This window comes from Bombina bombina, chromosome 7, assembly GCF_027579735.1.
Source record: "Bombina bombina isolate aBomBom1 chromosome 7, aBomBom1.pri, whole genome shotgun sequence".
Classification (NCBI taxonomy): Eukaryota; Metazoa; Chordata; class Amphibia; order Anura; family Bombinatoridae; genus Bombina; species Bombina bombina.
In genome coordinates this window covers 242561751-242582303 of record NC_069505.1, presented here as the reverse complement: position 1 = coordinate 242582303, position 20553 = coordinate 242561751, and the positions used below count along the sequence as shown (strand labels likewise).

The following is a 20553-nucleotide window of genomic DNA, read 5'->3' as shown; positions in this document are numbered from 1 at the left end:
CTAAGGGGCATATTTATCAATGTGCGAGTGGACATGCTACGAAGTAGAGTATCATGTCCGCTGCACATCGATAAATGCCGACAGCATACACTGTTGGCATTTATCATTGCACTAGAAGTTCTTGTGAACTGATGGTGCAATGCTGCCCCCTGCAGATTCGTGGCCAATCGGCCGCTAGCAGGGGGTGTCAATCAACCCGATCTTATTTGATCGGGTTGATTTCTGTCCACCTCCTCAGAGCAGATGGACAAGTTATGGAGCAGGGGTATTAAGACTGCTGCTTCATAACTTCTGTTTCCGGCGAGCCTTCAAAAAAGGGGCATCAAGCTCCATACGGAGCTTGATAAATATGCCCCAATGGGTAAAAGTATTTAATATAAATTATGGTGCGCAAGTGAAAAACATACGTACAGGATTTTAAAAACAATATAGCATATAGTGCATGTCTCCAATACAGGCCAGATGAGTGTTAACTTCTGCCGCTCGGTCCTTCCTGTTTTCTAAGCGCTAACCGGAACTTCGTGTAGCCCCACCGGGTCACCAGTTTGGACCAAACCGGGAAGTCCCTTGCAGTTTGTGTGGCTGGGGATATGGTGCTTCCGGATCCCTACTGCACGGGTGCACCTGGATTAGGGTGCCGGCTCCTGCGCTGTGGAAGTAGGGGTTATGAATTATTTACCAGAGGTTTTGCTAGGAAATTACCTGGGACACCTCGCTTCCTTCTTTGTATGGGACAGCCCCTGGATGCTTGCCTTGTCACCACCTGCCAGCAAGCCAGACAGCAGGCCACCACACTTGATCTGGGGACCCAGGAAAGCCACTCCACCCCGACTCCTACCACGACCACCGACCAGATCTCCTGGGCATCCCCCACTGACTTCGCCCAGGAGACATTGAGAGACCCGACCCTAGCTCCTTACTGTGCCTGGGTAGGGACTGACCCCGGGGGTCCAGAAGGGGACCGCTTTGAGTGGGAGAGAGGGCTCCAATACCAGGTTACCGAGAGAGAGGCCAGCTGGTGGTACCGCAAAAATATTGGTACGAGCTGCTGCATATAGGGCATGACATTCCCCTAGCAGGACATCTGGGAGTCACTAGCACCCATTACCGACTGACTCAGACTTTCTTCTGGCCCGGGGTTACAGGGAAGATAAGGCAGTATTGCAGGACCTGTGAGGTTTGCCAGAGAGTGGGCAAGACAGAAGACCACCCCAAAGCCCCCTTGCACCTGCTCCCCATCATTGACGAACCCTTCAGCAGGGTAGCTGTAGATATAATTGGACCCTTGTCCCATCCCAGCCCCTCCGGGAAAAAGTATATACTAACCGTGGTAGACTATGCCACCTGATACCCCGAGGCGATCCCCCTGCCAATATCCATGCCGAGACAGTGGCGGATGCCCTGCTCAGGATATTTGTAAGGGTGGGTTTTCCCCGGGAGGTGATCTCTGACCAAGGGACCCAGTTCACTGCCGAGCTCACCTGGCAAATATGGAGGGTTTACAGGATAAAAGCACACAAATTGCATAAATAACGAGTGGTTTATTTGCTAAACCTACACATGTCAGAAACAACCATACCCCATTACCATTGTGTAAATAAAAGGAGTGAAATATATAGACCAGGCCTGGTTAACACCTAATATCTAGCACATAGCCGTTAAACTTCCGTTATAACAAGTAATTATAGTATTGTAACAAGCCATAACAAAAACATTTTGCCTGCTACAAACTAGAATGTGAAAGATATATTATTGCAACAATTTATCAATATAGACACAAAAAATTGAATGTCCGTGAATGCCAGAGCACTTAGTGTGAATCACACGCTCTGTGTATGAGTTGTTGCAAAGAACCAGATCCAGCGTTACTGATTGGAAAACCAACTTGGATTGCAAAGCAAGCAGCCTCACCACATTTGCAGTACAAAGTTCCAGTATATCATCCGAAACCAGCTTATATCTACCACTCGATCCATCTTAAAACTTGTGTATACTTCATACCGGATCCTTGGTAAATCTCCAAAACAAATCGGTTTATGCAAAGGCTCCTATGCGGTTAATGCCTCCTTGTACTCACAGGACCGGAACTTAGATTCAAGGCTGCGTGTGCTTGTTAGTTGTTAGAACCACATCTCAGTAACTTGGTAGGCTTGGGACCAGCTGCCAGGAAATTAACACTCCACTTCAAACAGTTGCCGCTACTCAAACGTCAGGCATGACGCGTTTTGCCCCTCCCCTTTAGTGGGCTGACTTTAGGGCTTCATCGGATGCTTGTATGTGGTAATTACACCACTTTTATAGCTCAATGGCTAATTTAAATATTTAATTGAAGACGATTTTAACAACAGTGCAGCAACCTTATATACAAAGTTAAACTACAACATCTATTTGCACATACACCATATTTATTAAATAGATACATGTTATGCAACATATTTAGGGTATTTTTCATTCCAGGATGGCAAAGTCAAAACTACACAAATTCTCAACAAATGCAATTTTCACATCTCTTAAATTTTTCTTATATTCTGGGCAAGACTATTGACTACTATCTGTACAACTGAATTAATAAAAAGAGAGAAGTACCAAGGGTTATTTGTTGTCCCCTACAAAGAAAGTGTTCTACAGGAAACATGAGAAATCAATTTTTTCATTAAGGCCATTTGGAGCCAGTGTATTTAACCGGTAGATCCATCTGGATTCATTCCTTAATAGCATGTTATCAACATCACCACCACGGCGGTGCTGTTTTATATGCTGAATACCAGTCACTTTCATAATCGTAAAGTCAGAATTAAGATATAATTCAAAGTGTCTAGCCACCAGACTATCCTGATCTTTATTCTTAATGTCATCCCTATGCTCCTTCACTCGATCTTTCAGGTCACGTTTAGTTTTCCCTATATAATATAGGGGACACGAACAGTGCAAGAGGTAAATAACACCTGTAGTCTTATAGGTGATCCAGTGTTTTATATTATATTGTCTACCTGTTGAGGTTTCAAATGTACATGTTTTTTGTATGAACCTACAGTACACACAATGCCCACAAGGGCTACAGCCTTGCCATTTACCTCTTGCACTTAACCAATTGGTTGTCGGTTTTCTTATGTATTCACTTCTGACAAGCTTATCCTTGAGACTATCAGCTCTACGTGCTGTCAATAAAGGGAAGTCTCCTACATAATCTCTCAGTTCAGTGTCAATAGCCAACATGTGCCAATATTTTTTCATTATATCTCTAAGTTTACCCCAGTGTGAATTAAACTTAGTTATAAGACGTACCTTGTCTCCATTCTTTTTAACTGCATTTTGTCTATAGAGCAGATCATTCCTTGTGCTATTCCTAGCTCTAGTCCAGGCCCTTTTGACCTGTCTCTTAGAATATCCTCTTTCAAGGAACCTACATGACATTTCTTTAGCCTGTGATTCAAATTCCTCTGAATTGGAACAATTCCTTCTCAACCGAAGGAATTGGCCAACTGGAATGCCAGATTATAAGCATTCACGATGATGACTGCTAGCATGTAGGAGGCTATTCGTGGCCGTTGATTTACGATAAACCTTAGTGGTTAGGTGTCTACCTTCTTTTCTTATTGATAAATCTAAGAATGTTGCTTCCTCTTTACTCATTTCACATGTAAGAAAAATATTGTACCCATTGTCAGTGTTCAAAATACTCAAGAAATTTTCTAATAATTCTTTACTACCCCTCCATAGGAGGAGAATATCGTCCACATAGAGGAGCCAGAGTGCCACATGTGCCTCCACCAGGGATTCAAAGCACGAAAAAACTTCTCGTGCCTCCAATAAGCCAAGATGTAAACAGGCATATGTGGGGGCACATGTGGCACCCATGGCCGTACCTTGGAGCTGTCTATAATACTTTCCGTCAAATTGGAAGATATTATTATTTAATCAAATGTACCAAAGAGATTACAAAGTCAGTATGTTTCTGAAAATCATGCCCTCTTTGTTCAATAAAATATCTAGTCGCTCTGATCCCTACAGCATGAGGGATCGAGGAGTATAATGACTCGACATCAAGAGTCACCAACCACGTATCCTTATCAACGTCAATGCCATCCAATTTCCTAAGGACATCCGAAGTATCTTGGACATAGGAGGGCAATGAACTTAGGAAGGGTCTCATAAAGTAGTCTATATACCTACTCGCCCCCTCCATTGGCCCCCCTATGCCCGAGATAATTGGTCGTCCCAGCGGTTTACTCATGCATTTGTGCAGCTTAGTAATGCAGTAAAAGGTTGGCACAATTGGAAACTTTTTGAACATAAATGCATGCTCCTTAGTTGTTATTAACCCTTCTCTCAAAGCATCATTGAGAATAAACAAAAGTTCATTGCAAGATGTGTCAAATGCAGCTCTGTTGGTTAATTCATACTGTGTAGTGTTAGATAATTGCCTCTGGACCTCCGCCACATAGTCATAGTAATTCATGACCACCAAGTTACCACCTTTATCAGATGATTTGAAAATGAGTCCCTTACTAATGAGTAATTATTTAAGAGACCTTCTCTCATTTATACTCAAATTATCCTGAACAACTTCACAACCTTGTAATTCCCCAATCTCTCTTTCAACGCATCTTACAAAGTTTTGAATCTCTGGAGCAGTTGAGAGTGGGGGCATATACTTGGAAGTTGGTCTAAAATTGGATTTTTTGGGGTTGTTGAATTTTGTCAACATCTTCATTTTGGTCCTTCTGTCCAAGGGCACATCCGGATCAACTTTCCTATTCATAACTTTTTTGAGTACCAACTTTCTAGCGAACAAGTTAAGATCCTTTATGAATTCAAATTTATCCAGATGTGCCGATGGACAGAACGACAAACCTTTACTTAGCAGTGACATTTGTGTGAGGGAGAGGGGAACTGAAGATAGGTTAACAACTCTGAGGGTATCAGTACCCTCAGTTGGTTGTGAACCCAGGATAGAGGTTACACCCTCTGGTTTCTGGTTAACATCCATGTGCCTCTGTTGTTCCTGTATCTCCCACCACCTCTTCTCCTGTTTGAAGAGCATCCACCTCCCTCTCTTTCGCCTCCCCCCCCTCCTTGTTTTCCGCCTAAAGGGGGTAGTTCTTGCAAGGAGCCGGCCACAATTTCATTTTGCTCATTATCTGAATTGTCAGTCCCTGAGTCGTATGAGTTTCGGCTGTTATTACTATTTCTGTAGATATAGATCTTATTTTTCCTCTCATCATCCTGATCTCTCATTAATTTTTTTTTTCCTCTTCCTAAATTTCACTTCATTTTGTAATTTGTCTAAATTCCTTTGAATCTCTTTATTTAATTTTTCAAAAGCTGGATCTACAGAAAAAATATTTACAGCTACATATGCCTTTTCAACCTCCATCTTATCTTACTTTCTTCTAACTTAATTTTATCCTCTGATATCATTAATTCCATCAGTTCGATTGTACATTTTGTACAATACTATAATTACTTGTTATAACGGAAGTTTAACGGCTATGTGCTAGATATTAGGTGTTAACCAGGCCTGGTCTATATATTTCACTCCTTTTATTTACACAATGGTAATGGGGTATGGTTGTTTCTGACATGTGTAGGTTTAGCAAATAAACCACTCGTTATTTATGCAATTTGTGTGCTGCCTTGTCATTCTTTCTCACAGCTACTATTTTTAGTTGTGACTTTTCTTATATATTATTTAAATATTTTATTATGACTGCTAGCACCTAATTTGTTTTTGTTTGTAACAAAGGTAGAGTGCACACATTTAATATATTTTGAAGTTTACAGGATAAAACCCCTACAAAGCGCTCCATACCACCCCCAGACTAATGGGTTATGTGAGAGGTTCAACGGGACCCTGAAGCAGTTGCTTAAGACCTTCTCGGTCTCTCACAAGAACTGGGAAAGATACCTGCCGCACCTCCTGTTTGCATACTGGGTTCTCCCCCTTTGAGTTAGTATATGGCCGGAGGGTGAGGGGGCCCCTAGACCTATTGAGAGCCCACTGGGAGGGATCAGTGGGGGAAGAAGGGCACTCCATTGTGGGGTACGTCCTAGAATTCACAGACCGAGTGAAGAGAGAACCTTCAAGGTCACTATATGCAGCCGACATACTGGGTTCCTGAGGCAGTTAGGGAAACTATGCGCAGCAAACTCAGGGAAATGTTGGACATGGGTGTCATTGAACCATCCAACAGTCCCTGGGCATCTCCGGTGGTACTGGTACCCAAGCGAGACGGGACCACCAGGTTCTGCATAGACTACCGTAGGCTCAATGACAGAGCCACGACTGATGCCTACCGCATGCCCCCGGGTCGATGAACTGCTAGACAGGATCACCCATGGCAACTTCCTGACCACCCTCAACCTTTGCAAGGGATACTGGCAGATCCCCTTGGACCCAGAGTGGATTCCCAAGTCGGCATTCATCATCCCCTTCGACCTATTCCAGTTTAAGCTCATGCCATTTGGGATGAAGAATGCTCTGGCGACCTTCCAAAGGATGGTAAATCACCTCCTGGATGGCCTCCAGGATTATGCCTGCGCCTACCTGGATGATATTGCGATCTACAGCGACGCCTGTGAGGATCATCTGGTCCATCTAGGCATCATTCTGGACTGCATCAGGGCCACCGGTCTGACCCTGAAGCCCGACAAATGTATGATAGGGCGCTCGGAGATCCAGTACCTTGGACACCAAGTAGGCAGTGGGAAGCAGCGGCTGGAGCCGGCCAAGATTGAGGCAGTCGCGAACTGGCCAATCCCCAAAACCAAGACCCAAGTCTTAGCTTTCCTAGAAACCATAGGGTACTACCGCAAGTTTGTCCCCAACTACAGTGCCCTGGCCAAACCCCTGACCAACCACATCCAAAAACAGTTGCCCAGACAGGTCCTGTGGTCCCCCCGAGTGTGAGGCTGCCTTCCAAATCCTTAAGACAGCCTTGATTTCTGCCCCTATCCTGGCTGTTCCTAACCCAACCAAATGTTTTTGTGTCCATACAGATGCCTCCATGTTCGGGTTGGGAGTAGTACTGGGCCAGGTGGACGACGAAGGGCATGACCACCCTGTAGCTTATATTAGTCGGAACCTGTTGCACCGAGAGGTAGTTTACGCAGCGGTGGAGAAAGAATGCCTGTTCCTGATGTGGTCCCTGAAAAAACTACAACCATACCTGTACGGGCAGGCTTTCACCATTCTCATGGACCACAACCCACTGGTTTGGCTCAACCGAGTTGCTGGGGACAATGGATGACTTTTGCGGTGGAGTTTAGCCTTGTAGCCCTTTAGCTTCACTATCCAATACCGGCCAGGAAAAAGCAATGGGAATGCTGACGGGCTTTCCCCGCAAACTGAATTGGAATAGCTCCCAGGAAAGCACCAGGCTGACCCGTGTGTGGATCTAGCCAGGTCTGCCGGACTTTTTAGGGGGGAGCACTGTCACAGATACCAGGCTGCCAAAGTTAAACCTCGACCCCCTACAGCCTAGCTCCCTCCAATTTCTCACCAGATTTGGACTTTCCAGAGCATTGGCAATCTCCCAGAGGCTTGGTTTTGTTCATTTTTGTGTTTTGTACATCCTCACAGAAGAGCTGATCTCTAGTCCATTTCTGGCCGGCCGTGCTCCTGGAACTACCGGCCGGCTGCGCCTCCCCAAATAACCGCTGTCTCTCACAGCAGGTCATTCCAGCGGCCCTTCACCACAGAGCTCCGCTCTTTTGGGGATTGGTACCCCCTGGGGAGGGCAAGATGTGGGGTGATTGGCGGAAGAGAACTCCTACTTTCCCTTGGCCTTCTCTGTGTACGTTTGATCACCTGTAGCTCCGGCCCCCAGCCACGGATCACGTCACTTTTTGGACTGTGGCATCTGGAGACCAAGGAAGTGCTGCCGCTCCCCCGGGATCACCCCGGAATAGCCTCCACTCTACCGCTGGGACTCTATAAGACAATGGACACTATGGGGATCCCAGCCTGTCTGGAGGGGTGGGAATGGTGGGAGATCTGGGGGTCTGATAAGGCCCCTTATCAAGATAAGTTGGTGTATAAAAATAGTGTGTTTCCGTCACAATCTGTGTATTTACAAATACCTGTGTAAATACAAATACCTGTGTAAACATAAATATCTGTGTAAATACAAATATCTGTGTAAATACAAATACCTGTGTAAATACAAATACCTGTGTAAACATAAATACCTGTGTAAATACAAATACCTGTGTAAACATAAATACCTGTGTAAACATAAATATCTGTGTAAATACAAATACCTGTGTAAACACAAATATCTGTGTAAATACAAATACCCGTGTAACTACAAAAACCTGTGTAAACATAAATATCTGTGTAAATACAAATACCTGTGTTAATACAAATACCTGTGTAAACATAAATATCTGTATAAATATAAATGCCTGTGTAAACATAAATATCTGTGTAAATACAAATACCTGTGTTAATACAAATACCTGTGTAAACATAAATATCTGTATAAATACAAATACCTGTGTTAATACAAATACCTGTGTAACTACAAATACCTGTGTAAACATAAATATCTGTATAAATACAAATACCTGTGTAAACATAAATATCTGTATAAATATAAATACCTGTGTAAATATAAATACCTGTGTGTTGCACTGTGACACTAATAAATCTGGAGGTGAAAATACTCGAAATCTGCTGCCTACGGCCATATTCAGCGTTCATTTTAGATACAAATTAGCGCACATGTCTAATAAAAATATATTCTAGTTATCCTGCACTGTTATTACACCATAAAATAAAAACCATAATGCACAGTGCACCTGTGAGTAATTAGACGCAAATTAAAAAGTATGAACAACTTTACAAAACAGCATTTTAATGTTACCTTAAATATACACGATTTTGCGTTCAGGAAAAAAAGCTCCACTGTAGTAGTGTCCTTTAGAAATGAAATTGTTTCAATGTAAAACCTGTAAGAGAGAAAAATAAATACATTATTAGAATTACTGAATTACTAAAGAACTTCTACTAATGCCAACAGAACTGAATAAGTAACAACATTGGTTAAATAACAGAAGCACGTTCTCTGCCGTCAATTCTCCCTCTTCTCTTCCTGTTTATTATAGGAAGGACCAGGCTGATTTCCACAGATACAACCGGTAAGCAAATAAAACACTTCTAGTTTGCTCTGTACAACCTCTTTGCCACCAGAGCACATTAACGCTTTGTTCAGAGCTAAGACAGTAAGGAACTAGTACCTGATAGTTCCCGACTTAGGGGCCAAGTTATCAAAGTGCGCTGTCGGCATTTATCATTGCACCAGCAGTTCTTGTGTACTGCTTGTGCAATGCTGCCCCCTGCAGGTTCGCAGCCAATCGGTCACTAGCAGGGGGTGTCAATCAACCCGATCGTATAGGATCGGGCAGATTGATGTCCGCAGCCTCAGAACAGGTGGACAAGTTATGGAGCAGTGGTCTCCATTTGGAGCTTGATAATTCGGCCCCTTAGTGTTTTAGAATTTATACATTTGATAGACCCCATACGTTTTTAAGGGATCTAACTATAATCTCATGAGCAGAATTTTACAGGTGGAGAATTCAGTATGCCAAGTTCTAATAACATGTCTCCTTAGGGCAGAGCTTTCCAAACTTTTCTTGTTGGTGACACACTTTTTAGACCTACATCATTTCGCGACACAGTAATTCAGTTGTACTAGCAAACAGGAGGTTAAACTAACTTTTTTTAAGAGATGCGGACACGTACAATGATAATATAATAACGAAATGTATTTACAAGTAACTGTATCAATGTGCAAGAATTAAAAAAATGTTTCATATTACCAATAGCTACCTACTATTTTAATGAGTTGTATGAGGTTTCTGAATATTTGGTGGAATATTAGATAAAGACACATTTCATCATCAAGCATTTTTAAGCTTCCACTTCCTATCCATATATCAAGAGCAGGAGCAGCAATACACTACTGGGAGCTAGCTGCAAAAAAACAACACTTTGACTTCTGACTTCAGCTCAGCGTTTAAGCTGCCGCCCTCTGCGAATCCGATTGACTACTGCCCGTGCTGCAAAAACACTGCTGTCCCATTTACTGACTATACATTCAGTCACGAGCCGATTGAGGAGACTACACGTGCAGTCAAGTCAGGAGCCAATGTGCCGCCAATGGGAATAGTTTCAGTTCCCGCTGAGCTGCACCAATAGGTTAAGATGATCTATAAGTTAACCATGTGATATGCATAGCACGCTGGTGGAAAGTTGGAAATTTTTATAAAAAATTTAAATTAAAAAAAACTTTGTGCTAAAGCAGAGACACACCTACACACTGCTGCCGACACACTAATGTGTCACGACACACAGTTTGGAAAGCACTGCCTTAGAGTCATAGGAGGTTCACAGCATGTGGTTAGGGTTACAATTAAAGAGAAATTAAAGTGTGTGTATAAATATATACACACACAAGTACAGAAAAGGTTTGAATTTCAGAGTATTTAAATATTTGCATCTGTGAAAAGGGAAAGTTTGGAGAGGGGAAGGGACCAAGTGTAAACAACAATATCATATGTCATTTATCATAATACAGATTATACACTTAACATAAAGTTAGGTTTATATAATGTTAAATACTTTAGTATATATATATAGTGCAATCAGAAAGATAGTATAGTACTATAAGCAGAAAGGTAATTGTTTGCTTAGATATAGACTTAGCATTTGCATTTTAGAAAATAAAAACCAAACAAGACAGTGGGCTAGATTTATCAAGCAACGGCGGAGAGGGGCGCACATATGCACCCCTGTCCGCCCCAGCAATCCGCAGGCGGAATTCAGCATTGCATGCGAGCACAAAATAGCCAATCACGAGGGCAGGAGCTGTCAATTTCCCCGGTCGGACAAGACCGGGGAGATTAAAATTCTCCACCTAAGAGATGGAGAAGAGGGTAGGTAAGCAGCTGCTTGATAAATCCTGGCTGCAGGTTCTCTTTTGCGAACCTGTAGTCGTAGGGGAAGAGAAGGCTTGATAAATCGATAATTCCGGATTTGGGAATTTGTATCTGTGAGTCAATGACAAGAGTCATATACGTGCAGCTACAAATCAGCAGCTAGCTCCCAGTAGTGCATTCTACTCCTGAGCCTACCTAGGTATGCTTTTCAACAAAGGATACCAAGAGAATGAAGCTAATTTGATAACAGAAGTAAAAACTTGTTTAAAACTACATGCTCTGTCAGATTCATGAATGTTTCATTTGGACTTTATTGTCTTTTTAATGCAAGGGTTACACCCAAAAAACCTGATAATGAATCTTAACCATTCCAGGTGCACTTTAAATAACTCCACTGCACCACAAAGTCAGGACTTGTTTATGTTTTTATGTTTGCAGGAGCTCTCCCACGTTACACATCTGACGATATTCCTGTGTTTTCCTTTAACAGATACACAGGAAAAGCCTTTGTGCAGAAGAAATACACCAGCCCTGGATGCCAGTTATTTACTAAACTCTCAATACAAAACAAATAATAGTAAGTTATCCCCCCCCATATTAGCCTTTTTATTATAACACTTAAAGGGACACCACACCCACATGTTTTCTTTCATGATTCAGATAGAGCAGCAATTGTAAGCATCTTTCTAATTTACTTCTATTATCTAATTGTCTTCATTCTCTTGGTATCTTTATTTAAAAAGCAAGAATGTAAGTTTAGATGCCGGCCCATTTTTGGTGAACAACCTGGGTTGTTCATGCTGATTTGTGGATAATAATAAATGCTCTATCTGAATCACGAAAGAAAACATTTGGGTTCAGTGTCCCTTTAATTCAGCGCCGTCTGCTAATGATCTCTATGCCATGGGCACTGCCTGGTAGTTGTGCACAGAACATATCTACAGGTCAGTGCCCCTACATGCGCATGTGACACTGAAACCTTTTTTTAACAAAATGGACAAAAGGATATTATTTCATATGTTTTTGTTTTTTTGTGACATTGCAGAGCAAATGCTTTTGTTACCCCACGTCTTCAGATTCTATCACCTTTTGTTTCAACCTCTGTGTTTATTTGCAGTAGATCTGTTCATGTGGAGGACGAGGTTCTGTCACATAGTTGCGATGACAAATTTCCCATCTACATCTAACCAAACTGGCTCGTCCCCATCTTTTCCAAAAACTGTGATGTGTTCAGTTTACTGCTCGCTGTGTATAGGAAGTTGTAGCACTTAGGCAATTATAAATAATACAGCTTTGTATATTTGTTTTGTCCCTTTAACAGAACGAATAGTTCTCATCCTAATTAGAGAGGTGTGTCTGTTTTATGCAAATGACATGACTAATCATTCGCTGTCTCTTGATTAATCCAATAGATCACATAATATATACATTATTTCAGAGCCTACAAGATTATATGCAATGGATCCAGTAAGGCATTATATACCATTAATCAACCCACATTTTGGATCTTATAACTACACATTATGATGAAAGAGTTAAAGTTTAACAGCCCAATGTATGGAAATAAAAAATAGATAGTGTAATTGGGAAAATGCCCACAGCCTGCCCAGGGCCTGATATGGTGGTCATTTATGGGAGTGCACTTTTGGTTAGCAGTAGTGATGGAGCATTTGGTGCTTTCAGACACTAGACACCTTATAATTACAAAATATCTCTTGCCATAGAATAACATATCAGCCAAGTCTAAACATTTTAAAGCAAAATAACACCATTTGCCTTATTGTGAGGAGCCAATCAGGGTTGGAGACTACAGGCAACAAGGCTAGTCTTGGTTAAAATGTTAGTATAAAATGCATAGCTTGCAGTTCTTTTCTCCTGAAGTCAATTAGAGAAAGATATGCAGCAGGGTTAGCCTTACAGGGTGGATTTCCAATATTCAGAATTACAAAATCCACATATCTCAGGGCTAAATGACATGACGGACATTTTACAGCAGATCGTCCTCTTAAGTCCGGTTATACAAATAAAAAGATTTAAATGTACGTGAAACCCACATAATTTCTTTCATGATTCAGACAGAGAATACGATTTTAAAAAAGTTTCCAATTTACTTCTATTTTCTTCATTCTCCTATTATTCTTTGTTTAAGAGATATCTAGATAGGTAGCGTGCACATGCCTGGAGAACTACATGACAGGTAATAATGCTGCCATCTAGTGGTCCTGCTAATGTATAACATTTGTGCAGAACTGCTGCTATATAGTGCTGCAGACACATGCACGCTCCTGAGCTTACATACCTGCTTTTCAACAAAGGATAACAAGAAAACAAAGACAATTTACTAATAGAAATAAATTGAAAAGTTGTTTAAAATTGTATGTTCTAGCTGAATCATGAAAGAAAAAGCTTGGCTTTAATGTCCCTTTAACCTTTTTTTTATTATTAGCATGCATTATAGACTGTTTAAATAGTTCTCAGTCCCTTTTAATGCTGTAAAAATAATGATCTGAATGAAAAAAACAACTTATTTTTTACATTTACATTTTACAAATAAAATAGAAATAAAAAGTAACAAGATATTATTGTATTGAATTATGTGCAGTGCCATCCACTAAACAATCTGCTAATTCACAGCATAATAAAGGAGACTGTCGGGATTTATCTGTCATCAACAAGCAGATTGTGGCCAGTGGGGAATAATTAGGACAGTTCTCTGCGGCAGCCTATAAGGGGTATTGTGTCATCGGTAGGGCTGACAGCTATAAACGTGTGTTGAGGCGAGATAAGGCGCTTTCTGCGCTAGCTGTGGTCCAGTTTACTATAACAGAGGAGGTTTTGTCTCATCCATCTGACCCACTGCTTTAATTAAAGAACATCTGTAACACCACACACATGTGCCAATGTGAGATAAGTCAGCAGTTGCACTCATATGTCATTCTAATAAATAACCAGAGGCGCGTCTGTCTCATTTCAGTTCCCTCATTCCAATAGGTTTGTGTTACACAATATATCTGATATAATATATGCACCAGATCACAGTATGGCATTATATATATACACAGTATATACATTATTATTATTATCAGGTATTTGTAGAGCGCCAACAGATTCTGCAGCGCTGATACCATAAATCAACCAATGTGACAAAAGAGTGAAAGTTTAATTTGACTGTAAAAGTGTCGCACCTAGCACGTTGGGTGGAGACCTTGGGTAAACCCCTTGCATTCTGCAACACATTGCATCCATTATAACATCCAAGGAGCTAACTGAATTTTGCTAAATGTTTTTCCCCCACCCCCGTGGCAGTGTCATTCACAACATTATGACTGGATTGTGTCCATAAGGACATTGTAAATGCAAATTTATGTCAGCCCCAATATCGCTACCAGTTAGAAATTTCCAACAAGAGCCCTCAGATGTGGTACATATAGATTGTAAGATCACAAGTCCATTTGTCCTCTAGAAGATCTCTTGTAAAGATGGTTTACAACTAACAGTGACTCACAGGCAGAAAGTTCTTCCCTATATCGTTCATAGCCTTTGTTTTTTGTATGACTTAATTTTATACCTAAAGCCATACGGCTAGATTACGAGTTGTGTGTTAGGCTTAAAAAGCAGCGTTAGCTGGTCCTAACGCTGCTTTTTAACGCCCGCTGGTATTACGAGTCTTGCAGGTACAGGTGTACCACTCACTTTTTTGGCCAGACTTGGCTCCACTTACGTAAATTGAGTATCCTCTTTTTTCAATGGGACTTGCATAGCGCCGGTATTACGAGTCAGCCAAAAAGTGAGCGGTAGACCCTCTCCTGTCAAGACTGGTACCGCATTTTAAAGTCAGTAGTTTTACACTACAACGCCATATCATAAAACTCTTAACTAAAGTGCTAAAAAGTACATTAACACCCATAAACTACCTATTAACGCCTAAACCGAAGCCCTCCCACACTAAAAGAAAAATTTTAACCCCTAATCTGCCAAACCGGACATCGCCACCACTATAATAAATATATTAACCCCTAAACCGCTGCACTCCCGCCTCGCAAACACTAGTTAAATATTATTAACACCTAATCTGCCGTCCCTAACATCGCCGCCACCTACCTACATTTATTAACCCTAATCTGCCACCCCCAACGTCGCCACCACTATATTAAAGTTATTAACCCCTAAATCTAAGTCTAACCCTAACACCCCCTAACCTAAATATAATTAAAAGAAAGCTAACTAAAAAATCCTATCATTAACTAAATTATTCCTATTTAAAACTAAATACTTACCTGTAAAATAAACCCTAAGATAGCTACAATATAACTAATAGTTGCATTGTAGCTAGTTTAGGATTTATTTTTATTTTACAGGCAAGTTTGTATTTGTTTTAACTAGGTAGAATAGTTATTAAATAGTTATTAACTATTTAATAACTACCTAGTTAAAATAAAGACAAATTTACCTGTAAAATAAAATCTAACCTAAGTTACACTAACACCTAACACTACACTATAATTAAATAAATGAACTAAATTAAATACAATTACCTAAATGAAATTATCTAAAGTACAAAAAAAACACTAAATTAAAGAAAATAATAAGCAAATTACAGAAATTTAAACTAATTACACCTAATCTAATAGCCCTATTAAAATAAAAAAGCCCCCTCAAATAAAAAAAAAAACCTAGCCTAAACTAAACTACCAATAGCCCTTAAAAGGGCCTTTTGCGGGGCATTGCTCCAAAGTAATCAGCTCTTTTACCTGTAAAAAAAAATACAAACAACCCCCCCAACAGTAAAACCCACCACCCACACAACCAACCCCCCAAATAAAATACAAGGGCATTTGGATGGGCATTGCCCTTAAAAGGGCAGTTAGCTCTTTTGCAAGCCCAAACCCCTAATCTAAAAAATAAACCCACCCAATACACCTTTAAAAAAAACCTAACACTAATCCCCTGAAGATCGACTTACCGGGAGACGTCTTCATCCAAGCCGGGCGAAGTGGTCCTCCAGACGGGCAGAAGTCTTCATCCAAGCCGGGCAGAAGTGGTCCTCCAGACGGGCAGAAGTCTTTATCCATCCATCCGGCGTGGAGCGACTCTGTCTTCAAGACATCCGACGCAGAGCATCCTCTTCTTCTGACGACTAAAACAGAATGAAGGTACTTTTAAGTGATGTCATCCAAGATGGCGTCCCTTACATTCCGATTGGCTGATAGAATTCTATCAGCCAATCGGAGTTAAGGTTGAAAAAATCCTATTGGCTGATGCAATCAGCCAATAGGATTGAAGTTCAATCCTATTGGCTGATCCTATCAGCCAATAGGATTGAGCTTGCATTCTATTGGCTGATTGGAACAGCCAATAGAATGCGAGCTCAATCCTATTGGCTGATTGGATCAGCCAATAGGATTGAACTTCAATCATATTGGCTGATTGCATCAGCCAATAGGATTTTTTCAACCTTAATTCCGATTGGCTGATAGAATTCTATCAGCCAATCAGAATCTAAGGGATGCCATCTTGGATGATGTTACTTAAAGGTACCTTCATTCTGTTTTAGTCGTCGGAAGAAGAGGATGCTCCACGTCGGATGTCTTGAAGATAGAGCCGCTCCGCGCTGGATGGATGCAATGGGGAGCTTAGGTTTTTTTAGCTAGTATTTTATTTGGGGGGGTTGGTTGTGTGGGTGGTGGGTTTTACTGTTGGGGGGGTTGTTTGTATTTTTTTTTTACAGGTAAAAGAGTTGATTACTTTGGGGCAATGCCCCGCAAAAGGCCCTTTTAAGGGCTATTGGTAGTTTAGTTTAGGCTAGGGTTTTTTTTTATTGGGGGGGGGGGCTTTTTTATTTTAAAAGGGCTATTAGATTAGGTGTAATTAGTTTACATTTCTGTAATTTGTTTATTATTTTCTGTAATTTGTTTATTATTTTCTGTAATTTAGTGTTTGTTTTTGTACTTTAGATAATTTAATTTAATGTAGGTAATTGTATTTAATTTAGTTAATTTATTTAATTATAGTGTAGTGTTAGGTGTTAGTGTAACTTAGGTTAGGTTTTATTTTACAGGTAAATTTGTCTTTATTTTAACTAGGTAGTTATTAAATAGTTAATAACTATTTAATAACTATTCTACCTAGTTAAAATAAATACAAACTTGCCTGTAAAATAAAAATAAACCCTAAGATAGCTACAATGTAACTATTAGTTATATTGTAGCTATCTTAGGGTTTATTTTACAGGTAAGTATTTAGTTTTAAATAGGAATAATTTAGTTAATGATAGTAATATTTATTTTGATTTATTTAAATTATATTTAAGTTAGGGGGTGTTAGGTTTAGGGTTAGACTTAGGTTTAGGGGTTAAAAACTTTAATATAGTGGCGGCGACGTTGGGGGCGGCAGATTAGGTGTTAATAAATGTAGGTAGATGACGGCGATGTTAGGGACGGCAGATTAGGGCTTAATAATATTTAACTAATGTTTGCGAGGCGGGAGTGTGGCGGTTTAGGGGTTAAAATGTTTATTATAGGGGGGGTATATATATATATATATATAAAATGTAAAAAACGAGGTCTGCAAGCACTTATCTTCGTTTTAAAAAGTCCAAATTTATTCAACAAAAAATAAAAGGGGTGTTAAAAGTCAAACACACACAGCTGCAAGCAGCAAAAACGTCTAACATGTTTCGGCCGTAGCCTTAATCATAGACATAATTAAAATCATGTGCCATTAAAAATTTATACCTTAAGATGGTTGTTCATTGGTTTATTGAAATACCTTTTCTTAATCAACCTTGTGGCCACCTCCTATTATAATTAACCCTATGCCTACCATGTGTTACACTTAACTTAACTCACTACGTTAGTCCTTGAAAAATACACTCAGTTTTAAATTTACATTTTTGGATTATAAATCTATTTTATTTAAATTGTCAATTTACTTGTCAATTTTATTAGACCTTTTGCACCTAATTAGTCAGGCCTCTTGGGTTTATAAACCATCATGTATATATATATAAACAAGCAGATAAAGACAAATAATCCTTATATCAAGACAACATACATAAGTCTTAAATTGAAGTACCTTTTTGCATGTGTAGGTTTTGGTAATTATACTAACATCCTTACTTAAAGATGTTTTATCTCAAATATACATATCCATGTATATTGTTGACCATGTATACAATGTACATAACAAATAGTTGTTTTCCACTTTTCATAGCATAGCATATTACATTACATTAATTCAATTTGCTTGATCCTAGTGTATTATATTGTACTATTTTATTTTAAAGTAAATTGTATAAACTTATTTAGCAAGCTTTTTTGATACTGCTTGTGGATCTTTAAGTTAAAGAAGTATTATATAATTATTGAATGCCAAAAAATCTTTTTTAATTGCTGAACCACGGATTTGCTTGTTCCCAAAAATTAATAATGTCATACAGGGAATTAAAGCCATTAGGAATCCTGGTAACCAAGGAAAATATCCAAAAAGCCTCCCTCTTGAGGAGCAATTTGTTCATATATTCTCCTCTTTTGGGTTTCTTTATTCTTTCTATAATTTTCCATTTAAAAGTCAAGTTTGAACTGGCATGTACCTCTATAAAGTGTTTAGCCAGTTCTGAATTTAAATCTGCTCTTTTTATGTCTGACAGGTGTTGACGTATTCTTTCCCTAGCCTCTCTGGATGTGCATCCAACATACTATCTCTTTGAGCATGTACACCAGGCCATGTAGACTACAAATTTAGATTGACAATTTACACAACCCTCTATCTGGTACTATTTGGATGTTACATGAGATTTAAACTTGTCTCCTTTTTCAATGAAGCTACAGGGAATGCACTGGCTGTAGCCACATCTATACATCCCTTTTGATGTTAACCAGGAACTAGTCTGGTGGTCAGATGGTAAATCACTAGGTGACAAAATGTTACCTAAAGTAATACCTTTTCTGTATGAAAATCTGCATCCCTTTTCTACTACTTCAATCAGCCCTTCATCGGCTGCTAACATTGGTAGATGTTTTTTGATAATTTTACATACATCATCATAATTGGAGGAATACTGTGTAACAAATGTCACTTGATCTGTATTTCGTCTTGGTACTGCTGTCCTTGATGTATCTGACAGTAGGCTTTGTCTGTAAATCTCATTCACCTACTTTTTCACTTTCTCAATTAGTTTTTTATTATATCCTCTGTCACATAATCGCTTATTCAAGTCATCACTATGTTTATTGTATTCTTGATCAATGGAACAGTTTATCTTTAATCTAACAAATTGTCCCTTTGCTATGGACTTTTGTACACTCCCTGGGTGACTACTTCTCCCACGTAAAAGGGTGTTACCCGAAATCGATTTTCTGTAAATTGATGTTTCCACCTTTTTAGTCTCACTATTAGATGTTATCTGCAAGTCAAGATAACAAACTGTGTTTTTGTTAAACTCATATGTAAACTTCAAACCCCATATGTTCTGATTAAGATAAACAATAAAATCATCTACTTCAGTTAGATCCCCTTTCCATATAAAGATAAGGTCATCTATAAATCTATAGTATGACCTGATCCTATTGGTGTACGCATTACTTTCTCCATACAAGATGCAGAGTTCCCACCAGCCCATAGTGAGATTGGCGAATGAGGGGGCGAATTTGGCCCCCATCGCTGTGCCCCTTATCTGGAGAAAGTAGTTGCCATCGAATCTAAAATAATTGTGCTTGAGTAAGAAGCTAGTTACTTCTAAAATATAATTAATAAAGCTTGATGTATAAGTACCGTCTCTCACAAGAAAGAACTGTATAGCTCTCAAACCCATCTTGTGGGGGATAGAGGAATAGAGGGACACGACATCCACAGTCACCCAACTGTAATGTGGTTCCCACTCTATTTTATCCAAAATCTGTAAAAGATGTTTGGTGTCCTTCAGATAACTGTTTAGGTTGGAAACTAATGGTTGTATCTAACCATTCAGATAATGATTCACATATGGACCCAATGCCCGATACAATGGGGCGTCCTTTTACTTGGTCAATAGATTTATGGACCTTGGGGAGAACATGGAAAATTGTTATAATTGGTTCCTGTACAGATAAGTAGTCAAGGGTGTTTCGATCAATGTGGCCTTGTTCTAGGCAATCATCTAATAATGACCTAATTTCTCTTGAAAAACTAGAGGTTGGGTCACCTGGTAGAGATCTGTAGACCTCTAGGCAACCCAACTGCCTAAAAGATTTTATTTTTGTAAGCCTCCTTACCCCACACCACAATACTCCCACCCTTATCTGCCATTTTTATTACCAGCTGATCGTTTGTAAACAATCAATAGTAAGATATACTTCAGTATATAACGATAGATGGCAGGACATAAGAGCTATTTTAAAGAAACATTGGAATCTTCTTACCTTGGACTCAGAGGTGAAAGAAATTGTAGGTGAATATCCCTCATTAACAGCAAAAAAAGCCCCCCTCATTGAAAGATAAACTTGTAGCTAGCCATTTTATAAATATAAATAAAAGTGAGAATTGGTTAGCAAAAAAGAAAAAAGAGAATGGATCTTTTATATGCAGAAAATGCATTATCTGTATGTTTATGCTTAAGGGGGATAAAATTGTCAA

General features: G+C 39.6%; 1 protein-coding gene across 1 annotated transcript in view; it reads right to left on the bottom strand.

Moving 5' to 3' along the window:
* FRMD4B (FERM domain containing 4B) overlaps window positions 1–20553 on the bottom strand; it is a 707344-nt gene that overhangs the window by 311741 nt on the left and 375050 nt on the right. Inside the window, exon 5 of the mRNA XM_053720679.1 lies at window positions 8868–8952. Within this exon, the coding sequence (XP_053576654.1) occupies window positions 8868–8952 (85 nt within the window). The remainder of the gene's footprint in view (window positions 1–8867; window positions 8953–20553) is intronic.